General features: G+C 41.2%; 1 protein-coding gene across 4 annotated transcripts in view; it reads right to left on the reverse strand.

Moving 5' to 3' along the window:
- Positions 1-205: 205 nt before the first annotated feature.
- Positions 206-12,660, reverse strand: part of SEMA3D (semaphorin 3D) — a 139,728-nt gene continuing 127,273 nt past the window's right edge. For all 4 annotated transcript variants that reach the window (XM_071424040.1, XM_071424039.1, XM_071424037.1 and 1 more), the window contains one exon: positions 206-6,698. In XM_071424040.1, coding sequence (XP_071280141.1) covers positions 6,285-6,698 — 414 coding nt within the window. In that variant the 3' untranslated portion in view covers positions 206-6,284. The remainder of the gene's footprint in view (positions 6,699-12,660) is intronic.

Below are 12,660 nucleotides of genomic sequence, written 5' to 3' on the forward strand. Positions count from 1 at the left end.
AAAACCACTCTACCACCCCCCAAAAAAATTTCCAAAAATCCAGCCAAATCCACTTCTGTACCATAGAGGGAAGGGAGAAGAATGTGAAATACCACCAAAAACTGAGACGTGTCTGGGGTCCTTACAGATGTCACAGCAAACTGTTTGAACACATTATTTTCGTGGCTTGTACTATCTGGACTAATGCATTGACACTGGACCAGCATTCCATATTAAAATAAAAAACCAATCACATGGAAATGTTTATTTGTTTGTTCATATTTTTTACATCATGTGGAAAATCTTATGCTTTTAAGCACAAACCACTTTAATTTTAAATTTTACACAGCAACCACATAAGAAAAAAGAGAAAGGAGACCTCTCAGCACCAGTCCCAAAATTTTTCTTTATGAACAAAAACTCCATCTGGCCTCCAATTTACCTCACAGTGTCTGGTTTGCATCTGCAACTGAATGCTGCAGTTAATGCTAAAGGAAGTCTTCACCTGAAGGCAGACTGTGATACCATGACTGTGTAGCGGTGTGTGTGTGTATATGTCACAAAATACCTGATTCCAGAGTCCTCCTCTGTGTAAAAGTGGGGTTATCTGCTAGACCAGAGTCTGAAAGGCAGGAGACAATGGGTTTAGTGGGAAAAGATCAAGCAAGTAAAAAATGAGTCTTGCCACAGCTGTCACACCAGCTGTTTCAAATGCACATTGGCAAGTGAGACCCTCAAGATTACAATTTGTTATGTATCCTTACCTGCACAGAAAACAAATACTGGTGTTTCTCACACATTCTAGTATAACCACTATTTTGTTATGTGGAAATAAAATATTATAAATCTCTTCTGTAGAATTAATAATTAAACTTTTTTTCACATGACTTCATTTTTTCTGCTGTAATGAACTTACTCTACCAACCTTGAAATCTGGATTGCAACTACAAAGAATGTCACACTTCAGCAAGTGACAGCAGCCTAGTTCAGGGTAACATTAGCAATACTATAGTGAAATATTACAAGAGAGACCATTTAAAGTTTATAAAATGTAACAGAATATATTAGAGAGACATGTGGGCTTAATTTTCCATTCATGTAGATGTAATTCCTTAGACCTCCAGGTCTCATCTAAAACTGTGTGCAAAAAGAACCAGGCCAATATACTCCACAGAGCAACACACAGATTTGGGATTTGACTACCAGGCTATAAATAGATTATAGTGTACTTAGGCTTCAATTCAGTTCCAGAAAGATTTTAATCTCTGCTGTCAATGGAGGCTGAGATGAACCCTGACTCTTGAAATCATGTTTGCTTTTTGCAAATTAACCTCTGTTACAAAATAAATAGAAAACAGGACATTTGTAAATGCACTCCTGTACACATAAGCTTGTATGAAAAAAATGTCAGACAACTCAATTTCCATTAGCTGTTATTAAATATTGAGACATTACTATGGGACACAGGCTGATTACATGATCAATGAGTAATGATAACAAATAATTATTCATTATCTGAAATGTTAAATGAAGATCAATACCCATAGTGGTTTGAATAAGAGGTTCATACCATTTGAACTGAAGGAATCTTCTGATCTCAAAAGCACATAAACCAGGGGGTATCTGTTGCATTTAGCCTAATTACTTCATTATGAGTGACATAAGAACTGGGGACAAAATCTACATATGACCTGAAAAGTACTCAGGTTCTTAGATACCTCAAGCAGCTTAACTGCTTAGAGGGGAAAGTATTTGCTTATGGCATGAACACACATTCACACCTGTTGTTGGAATGGTTTCCAGTAACAGAACCAGTTTATCAGAGTAAGTGTTAATACTTTATTCCTTTTTCTGCTAATCCCATTTTCTGTTTTATTTTAACTGACTGCAAGATTGCTGCAAAGTTTAGAGCCCTGTTGGGCTTTAAAGCTTATATCAGTTTTCAGCATTTTTATAACTACAGCTCACATTGTATTGGTTATTCTAAGAGTCTGCTTGAAACCCCTTTGGTTCAGTAGAGCACTGACCTGTTGCTGAAGTATGGTCAATAGAAAGGTTTTGTTGAAGAAAAAGACAGTGTATTAATAACTGTAATCCCTGTTGAATGCATATTCAAATAAATAGATCATATAGAAGCAACGATTAGAATCACAGAACCACAAAATTGGAAGAGGCCTTTTAGACCATTTAGTCCAGCTGTCAGCCCAGCACTGCCCTTGTAACCCTTGAACCACTAAACCACATCCCCCAGTGCCAGATCCAGGTGCCTCTTAAACACCTCCAGGGATGGTGACTCCACCACCTCTCTGGGAAGCCCATTCCAATGCCTGACCACCCAGGCAGCAAAAGGATTTTTTCTAATATCAAATTTGAATCGTTCCTGCCTCAGCTTAAGGCCATTTCCTCTCATTCCCTCATGGCAGGCACAGAAGAAAAGGCTGGCCCACACCTCACCACTCCCTCCTTTCAGGAGCTGTGGAGAGTGATGAGGTCCCACATGAGTCTCCTCAAGAGCAAACACTCCCAGCTCCCTCAGTCATTCCCCAGAAGAGGTTCTCTAGTCTTTTTTGCCCTTTGCTGGACACACACCAGTATCTCCTTGTCCTTTTCAAACTGGGGGGGGCAGAAGTGGACGCAGCACTCGAGGTGCGCCCTCACCAGTGCTGAGAACAGGGGGAGAATCTCTTCCCTGGTCCTGCTGGCCACACTTTTCCTGACACAGGCCAGGGGCCATTGGCTCCTTGGCCACCTGGGGTGATGCTGGCTCATGCTCAGCCACAATGAACCAGCACTCCCAAGTCCTTCTCCATTGGGCCGCTTTCCAACTCCTCCATCCCGGCCTGTAGCACTGCAGGGGTTTTTTGTGGCCGAAGTGCAGTGCCTGGCATTTGGCCTTGTTGAACCTCATGACATTTGAAACAATGCACTAAGGGATCTGTTTAAAAGCTACAGATATTAATGTGGAGGCAACTTTTTTTTCCACTCTGTACCAAAAATTAATTCAGTTTAAATTTTTATGGCACTCTTGAAAGAGGTAGGGCTCAGTTTCATTTTAACTATGGGCCTGTTGTGGCTCATAGTACAGCTCACAGCAGCCCAGCTGAGCCCCAAATCATCAAACTGAAATTCAAGCTTCAAGTTGAGCCTCTAAATTACACTAAAGATTAAACCCCTTTGAAAAGAGGGGGCTACTCCTCTGTTGCAGTTTCTGGCCTAGCTCATCTTCTGAACCTCCCTCTGGGACTGAAGGTTGTGGAAAAGACCCACGGCTACTCCTGTTCCTGTTCCTGAGTTTGCAATGCTGAGTCCAACCTAACAAAGCCCTGCCTTACTTCCAGTAGTGATTGTCAATCTATCTCTCTCATTCCTTGGTCTCCAAAGTCCCCTGGATTCCTTGCATGTATATTACCTGCACTGTATGAGGTGTGCTACCCTTGCCAGCTACAGCATTCATCTTACCACTGTATCAAAGCACAGACTTTTATCTATGTGGGACTATTACATATGTTCCCTGGGGTGGCATGAACTCAATGCAACACACTGGTTTGGAGGATATTGAATTTATTTCCCATGATGGAAGAGGTCTTATATCTCACTTGGGGTTTTATGGTACCACTGTACCCCAGACTGATGAGGTCATTTCTGTAAGAAGAATCTCATTGCAAGAACATTTTAAATAAAAGAAATGAAAGTAGTTTTTAAGAGCAATAACATTTTAATTCAACCATTTAAATCTAATGTTCCCTGTACTAGACCCTTACCCCGTATTTCTACTAAAGTCAGTTTGGGGGGGTTTCATTTGTAGAATACAAACCCCCAATCATACCCAAACATAAAATCAGATTATTTAGTCTTGATGGAGGAGAAAAAGTATGAAAAAAGACCCTGCTTTGCTTTTTTATGAAGTAAGTAAACATGTGATGAGAGTTGTCAATTGAAGTACCATGTCACCACTGATGACAAGAGTGGATCCTTTGCCAGTGCCTGCAAATGCAGCCCACCTGCCATTCTATAGCCTTGGTGTGGTTCCATTCATTTCCTTAATGCCCAAGCCAGAGAAATGGGACTTTCTGGACTGATAAAAATCTAATAAGGAATAACTAGGCAGGTTCTGTATGGTGACAGCATAATCTTCCAGCCAAGAATATTAAGTATCCTGTGCTTTATATGTAGTAGTTTAATACCCCCCATACCTTCCCTAAGTAGTCTTAATTGGTCTTAAAATCAAGGTACCCAAATTGATGAGCCTCTTGTGAAATGCCTGGTCTACATTATTTTGCAGCAAAAATGCCAAGAAGTTCTCTGCATGTTCTCAAAGTACTGTACAACTGGTTAGTATCTTCAGCATCAGTCTTTCTGCTGATTAAAGGTCCTGTGCTGAGAAATTCCCTCTTCCCCACAGATGTGTTTTATAATATTTAGCACTCAGTGCTTTACACTATCAAAGCATTGTACGCATGCTATCTAATATCTCCTAATTAACTCATACATCTCCTATTAAAAAAGCATCCAAAATTAATGACATATGGTATCGCTGGCTTTTGTACAACACATGCAAACGCAGCTTTCGGGTTTTACAAGAAACGTGGGTAAGCTGAGATTCCTTTCTGAAATCTGACAAACACTTTGCTGTATCCGACTTGCAACAGAGAGGAAATGAACAGCGATGCAAATTGGACCTTCACAATTTTAGATCTGTGACTGAATGCGCACACAAACACCAGCATGGGCGAGGGCTTCAGAGCCAACAGTTTTGGTCCCTTAATGAGGTGCACATCAATTGCACGCATTTCCCACAGACTTTGCTCTCAAGATCTGTAGAATGCATGAGAAACAAGTAAAGTCTGTCATTTTGGTATCCATCAAAGCTGTCTTCCATGTGAGGAAGTGGCTAATTTGTCATTTCACACTCAAAAAGGCGTGAAAGGCAAAACGGAGGGAGGTTAGATGGAACAGAGGAGAGGGGGGGCTGTGACTCAGCCATGAGAGGAGACAGTAGGCCTGATTTTGAGCTTGTGTTTGTTGCTGCATATCAGGAATAAAATCAATTGAATAATACTGATGTAAACCAGACAAGGATGAGGCCAGTATTTCTTGCATATGTGTAAAAATTTACATTATTAAACCCAAAATATAAACCAAGGAACAAGGACCACTTTACAAATGAAATTATGGTATACAGCAAATTTCTAACTTACAAGTTTTATTTACACGTGGACATCTCTTATTTAATTATAATAAAAGTATTAATTCCAACAATGCAAATTTTCAACTTAAAAATACATAACACCTTTGAGAAAAAATCCCAAAGAATACACACATCTGAGGAATGTCAGCTCTGTGTCAAGAGCACTGGTCTCAGCCACTACATATTTCCCTCATCGTCTTTCATTTTAGCCTTGTTGTTGTCTTTTAATTTTCTTTTCCTCTGCGTAAAACAAAGCCAGCAAAGGGCCAGAGAAACAGTCAGAGTCAAACCTTTAGAGGCATAGAAGAGGTGCAGGCAGGAGTCCCTTTATTTGTTAATAGGATTTGTGCACATACCTCCCATGGACCACTTAGGAAATTTACTCCCAAGCATCTCGGTGGCAATTTCAATTAGAGTCAGCATTTCATTTCAGCAGATGGACTGCAAACTGGTGGCTACTCAAACACTAACGAGTAACACTCGATAATTCCCCTCTCTTAAACTATGATTATGCTTTCTCTTTTTTATGGGCAGAATGAATGCTGTCCCTAAGCCAAAACTTAATTTGATTTTTTGCTGTGCCTCTCTGTGCTAGCAAACCCCACCCGTGTGCCTGTATACAGGCCCAGTGGGTAAATTAGGGGTATTTTTGCAGATCTGTCACACATTTCTACCATGCTTCTTATTCAGAAAGATGCCAAAGAACTGGAAGTACATCTGCCTTCCCCTGAAATGTAGCCACCTCTGGGGTGGAATGTGGCAGCAAATGTTAATATGGGAACACAAACACTAAACCCTATGTGAAAATTACAAAGGAAGTAAAGAACACAGCTCACGCAGTCTAAGGCTACCCAGAAATTAGCTAAAAGTGTACACTTTTTCTTTTTTAATGAACGCATTTGAAATGATTGCCTGGTTTGCAGCACTCCAATAAGGAACATCTCATTTGGCATTGAATCCCACTGTACATTCTCACACAGATTAACAGTGATGGTAAATTTTCTGATTTCAAGAAGAAGCAGTGCTAACTCATAGGCAAGATGCACAAAACCAGAACACAGTATTTCTTTTTTTTTTTTTTATGGAAAATGTCCTTTCTTTAAATAGCATTTACAAACTACGTCGATGGTGGCCTGGCTGGCTCGTGGTGCCTTCGGTTTCGCTTTTTTTTCATCTCCTGCACATGCTTCCACTTGGCACCACCTTTGTTCCGCTGCCGCCGCTTCTCCCGGTGCCACATCTGTTCACAGTACTCATCCAGGCTAAAGCTGGGGCTGCTGACCAGCTGGATATAGTCCTTGTACCTCAGCCGGGACTCCGTCAGCAAATCCCTCACCCGGCCCTCCTCGTCCTCCGTCTTCTGGGTGCCCTCCATCTGTCCATTCTCGATGACGTTCAAATTCAGCTTCACGATGGTGTGCACAAAGGTGTGCTCCTGGGCTTTGCAGAAATAGGCTCCCGCGTCCCTTCTCTGCAAGCTGCGGATCAGCAGCCCGTGCTCCGTTTTAATGATCCTTTCATCAGCCTTCAGCTGTGGGGGTGGACAAGAAAAGAGCACAGGAGGTGAGTCTCACTGTCAAAATGAGATGTGTGTCAATGCTATGCTGAGGTGGAGGCACGGCCCGGCTGGCACATGGCGTGTCCCTTCCCTGTGGTACAGCTGGGACAGAAACCAGCAGTTCCCTCAAGGCCTGATCCTGTTCCTAGCTGCAACATCTGGATCACGGACACTCAGCATGCAGTAGCAAAAGACACATGCTGTACAGCTGACAGGACAGACAGCAACACTCATCACAGTGCAGTCAGTGAGGCTGCATTCTCCAAGGAAGGGGAGCTATTGACTGCCACTAATCCCAGCATTTTTTTAGCAGCTCTTTCTGAGGTAACTGTAATACACCCAAAATACCAGAGTGCTTGCAATGCTGAGGCCCTGTTATGATGAATATGAATACTACTACTGATCTTTACAGCGAAATGCTGTGTTTCTGATCTTCTTCAACCAAGTTTTACAAAAGGAAATTGATCCTGGCTTTGACTCACTGAGATGTGATTAAAAGCAGGCAATAAGGCTGAATGGATACAACAAAGTACAGCTCTTTTATTGCTAAGATCTGTGGAGAATAACTTTGAGAAAAATAAGACTTAAAAAAAAAAACAAACCCCAAACAAAAGAATAAGATTGCAAGTGGGAGCTGAAATCTGACAGCATAGAGATGTAATTTCATTTACGAATATAAATATTTAAAAAATGCAGGGTCTCACATGTTAGAAGTAAGGTGTACCTTAGACCAGTAAAACTGTCAGGTAAGTTATGTATCTGGTAATCTGAAAACTATTTCTAAACCAACTTAAATCAAAAAATAGCTCCCCTCCTCAAAAAAAAAAAAAAAAAAAAAAAAAAAAAGCAACAAAAAAGCCAAACCCAAACCAAACCAAAAACAGGATGGGGCATTGGGCACCTAAGTATTTTTACATCTGGGAAACATAGAAGGTAAGTGATTTGCCAAAGACCATATAAAGATTAGTAGCAGAGGTGGAAGCAGAAAGCAGAGCCCTAACTCCCGACATCCAGCACCAGCATTTCCTTTGAAAATGATGCTGGTCTGTCCCAGGCTGTTCCCTCCCAGGCGTGCTGTGTTCTGCTGCCACACAGAGGCTGCAGCACAGCTGGCACCCACAGGCCTGGACTGCTGCTGGAGGCAGCCTCAGCTCTGCTGGTGGCATCACTGCCAAGGGGGAAACTCCAGCTCAAGTTGGGTAGTGGGTTTGAGAAGGGGGGCTGGGGGCAGAAAGAACCAACACAGAATCTGCAAAATTTCCCAGAGTGCACATCTGACCCTCCAGCAAACTTCAGAGGGTGAAGATCAGGGAGGCATAAAGATGACTAAATTAGATTTATTCACAGTGGGTAAGCTACACACTGTTTCTTTATGTAAAAAATCTGCACACGATTCCCTCTGCTACTCCATGGGAAAAAATTTATACATACATATGATTCTCCATCTGTTATGATTCTAGCTCACTGGTACTTTATCATAATAGAGTCTCTTGGAGCAAAGGGATGGATGAGATTACCTTAGAGGGCTTTTAGCTTTACCCTTTTCTAAGTTTCTATGAAAATGACTTTGAAATCATTAAAAAAGTTTTAGAGACCATATTGAGATCACCAGAAAGAACAATACACATAGAAATAATACAACCAGAGACAGAGATTTTTGTTTCCTACTGCTTCAGTTGTAACAGTCTTCAGTAACACATGCATTAGACAGGTATGCAGGAAAGTCTTATGGATGGATGGATACAGGTCTGTGTGCTGCCACAGACAGGAGAGCAGCAGACACAAGAAATCAGCTGCTACAAAAGCAGGTCAGATTGTATCTTTGGTTGTCAGTTTCTCTGGCCAAGTATTTTTTGGCTCCTGCCCCCAGTTGTTGGTGTTGGGAGCTTTAGTTTCGCTGTTTGTAAACTGTATATAAGCATGTCTACTCAGTACCCAGAGGGTGAAATGATACAAATTTCAGGAAATTCCTGGAAAATCGATTGCCCTGACAACAGGTGCTACATGAGCACAAGCTACTTCTGATTTACCACACTGAGTTTAAACCAGATAAATTATGGTGAAGCCACATGCACAGAAGATAACAGGGGGACAAACTAGAAAAGGCTGCTCTTCTTTTGCAGAACCCACGGCACAGGGCACTAGTCCTCAATGGGATCAGCTAGTGACATTTCACTCCAATTAAATGCTCCTTTTTTACAGTAAAAACAGGAGCATAAAATTTACAAAAGAATCCACAAATAAGGAGCTGTAGGCAGAAATATGTCTAGGACAGGTGTTTCCTTGTGGTGCTGTGCTCCAGAGAGAGCAGCAGGAGCAGGGGCCAGGTGGAAGTGCTTGGAGGCCTGGCTTTTCCAAGACAACAAGGAAATCCCTTTCTTCTGCCCAGGCTTCATGTCAACATGAAGATCCACATTTGCAAAATTGAGGGAGAAGCCTGGGAAGAAGCAGCTAACTTCCAGACATTTGGGTTTCATAAGGCACTGTGCAAAGACCACGTTCCCACATTGCCTGAGTGAAAACAGGACTGATGTCTTTGAGCTTGAGGCTTGATGCAATCTCAGCAGTAGCATCTGCCTGCCGGTGGCTCTGCCAGTATTGTAGTCTAGAGCCTCTTGACAGCTGTGCACCTCCCACACTTGGAAGGGCTCCAGCTGGCTGTTTGGGCTGGCTGGGTGCCAGTCCAAAGTGCCCTCTCCAGGGTTTTGCCTCTTTTCAGTGAAAGAAAGGCAGAATAATGGCAGATCTAGACTTGAAAAAATCACTAGACCCCCAAGTCCAGCACCCTGCTACTCATAACTATTTGCTGTTTGTGTAACAGCCATCACTTTTTAGTCATAATTGTGTTAACTGATGGAGTTGTCCCCTCCTCTGCCTTGGGATACTGCAGAGAAAGGTAAAAGTCTAAATTGGTTATGTCCCTTAATCCCAGCCCATCATGACTCCTATTTTGAATGAAGCAGTGCTCCTACACAGTGTCCTGTGTTAACCTTGGACACTGATTTAGGGTGACTGTCACCTCCTCCTCTGTGCCTTCATTGTTCATTCCTTTCTTATCCTCTGGCAGGATAAAATTATGGCTCCGATTTCACACATATTGAGCAACACTTCATTACTGCTTTCCCCCCTCACTTCTCTTTTTGGTATCCTGTTTATGTTGTTTTACCCATAGGTTCAGAACTCCTCCTGTCTTTCCTCTCTGCTTTCCTCCCCACAGGGCTCTGGAGTTTCATAAACACCTGGCATTTCATTACTTGGTAGTAGATCTTTAACCTTTCACTTGAATGTTTAATGTGGTCTTTGGTTCCTGACCTATAGATGTAAAATGTATTTATTAAATTCTGAGGAAAGTGAGAAGATTACTTAGATAAAAGAAATTTTGCTTTGTTCAACTGTGGATTCACTGTTTCACCCCCCACCATGTCAAAATCAGTAACTCTTCTAAAATATTTCTAAATAGGATTTAGCAATTCAGAAGTACACAGGCTTAGATTCATAAAAGCTTGCTGACATGTCCTTAAATTTGAGCATACAATAAAACTTTAACATGAAAGATAGCTTTGTTCCATAGGAAACAACATAAAAATCATTAAAATTGAAGCAATTGATTACCAATCGCTTTCTTTTCTTAGTGAAGTGGGAGCAGATTTTTGATGAGATAGTATAAACAAATTGTACTTTCATCTTTCATGATAAGTACATAAGTTTTACAAAATTTACATTAACTGAATTATGGCACATGCCATAGATTCTGGCAATGCATGATAAAAGGAAAAGAACTCCATGCAAATCTAACACTTGATTTTCACAATCTGAATTTAGCAATGAAGAAAAAAAAATATTGCCAATAATGATGGCAAATCTTTAAACGATCAGTAAGTTGGAAAACAACCAAGGATTTTAAAGTGCTGTGGCACCAGGTTCGGTCAATGCTTTTTGTCCTTTGCTAATGATGTGTTTAGATAGCTCCCTCTTTACAAATAATTCACGTCAGCTCTTTCACAGTTAAAACACTGCACCTGTCTGGGAGAAGAAAATGGCTTCAAAGCCTGCCTTTCCTCATTAATCAACATGTGAAAAAATGTTAGAGGTAAAGCTGGACTAATCATGGGTTAGCTGCAACCCCTGAACAAATTGAGAGAGGGAGAAAAGAAAATGAGGAACATTTGCAGAGAATTCACATTCATCTTTGTTTTTCTATTGTTTTCTTCATCCTCATCATTTGACTGGAAATACAGATCACTCTAGGGATTTTCTGACATTATTGTCACACATGACTGTTTCTCTTGTATGGGAAAATAATAATTTAGCTACAACACAGCTGTATAGTTAATTTTTTTTAAAACATCTTTTTTTTTAATTCACCAACAGTCTCAGGAAAAATGAAGAATGTGTTGCTGGTAAAATGGCATTAGGGACATGCATGATTCCTATTAATTTCAAGGTGAAGTTTACTTCTTACTCTGAGACTAAACTTTAAACTCCTCCTTCCTATTACTTCTCCAATATATCCGAATCAAATCAGAAATGTCACTCAGTACAGTTACTTCTCCTCTTTCCCAATGAAACTGTCAAAAACATTAGTTTTACTTAAGACACTCAAGGTATTAGAAGAAAAAAAAGGCAATGAGTTATATAGTAAAATAAAAGAATGAAAGTATGCAAACTTAGGCTGCAGAATTAATATCTTTTTTTTTTCTTTTTCCCAACTCTCTTGACCTTCTTTTTCATTGACCTAAAGATTCAAACACCACTCCCCTGACAGAAGATACTAGTGGAAATTCAGTCCTTGCTATGTGTCTTCTGCCTGACTCAGCCATCATCCAACTTTTGGATTTCAGGGCTGGCACTGAATCTGTGGCTTTTTTTCTTACAACTCTGCTAGACCAGATGTTTGTAACAAAGTTCCCATCATGATGCAAAAACCTCCAGATGCAAAAAGATACTGAAACTTATCACTTGGATAAATTGAAAAAAATGCCTAAAATGTGGAATGAAACAACATCTCCCTGCTCTGATGAGGGAGCTAGGTTACAATGTTGTGCCTTGAAATATGTCCTGCACAAAAGTGGGTCTGGCTCTTGTATCTACCAAAATATCAGACGGTCCTCAAGTTTGGTCCATCAGGAAAACACAATTTGAGCTGTGGGGCAGGAATGTGGAAAGGATGAGAATTGTTGAAGGAGAAACTGGAATGGCCTCAGGCATTTTGGTGGATTTATTTTCACCACCAGGTATAAGCAGAGCAGAAAGAAGAAAGTTAAAAGTGATCTGCACCTATTTTGTCACTTTAGACCATATGGTTTGTTCTGTCCCCTGCTGCTGAGGTGGCAGCTTGGCAGATCAGGAGCCACAGGGGACTGAGAGTGAAATGCAGCCTAAAGCAGAGGGGCTGAAGCTTTTCAGAGCAACGAGGCACCAAAACTAACGCCTTTGTAGGGAGCCATGCATTTGCTTTTTGCAGTCCTGACACTTTTTATGTACATAAAATAACACAGGACTTTTTTTGAGAAATAACTAGTATCTGTTTAAAGCTTCAGAGAGCTTCAGCAGTTCAAGACACTACGAACAGATGACGTCCCCAGAGTTTTTTATGAACTCCAGGCACTGAAACACTCTCCGTCATCCCAGTGAGTAACGCTGCACGCACAGGAACAAACACGATCAATTGCGTGAGCAACACTAACCACAAAAGCACTAGATATTTGACTCCTGACCTTAAAACAGCCCTAAACTACAGGGAAATGTACTCCCACTGGCAGCAAAATGACCTGGTGACAGCTTCTGTACCACAGGAGATCCTGTCCCTCCCTGCAGGTTGCTCTGCCTGGAAGTCACATTCTGAACCATGACCTTAAGGGTGAAATGTCGGGGACATCCTGCTGGGCCAAATGCTTCCCATCTAGTCTGGATTTTGCCCTTTCCCTTCCCTCAG

Source organism: Agelaius tricolor, unplaced genomic scaffold, assembly GCF_023055355.1.
Source record: "Agelaius tricolor isolate 1412-34295 unplaced genomic scaffold, bAgeTri1.0.p SCAF_3, whole genome shotgun sequence".
Classification (NCBI taxonomy): Eukaryota; Metazoa; Chordata; class Aves; order Passeriformes; family Icteridae; genus Agelaius; species Agelaius tricolor.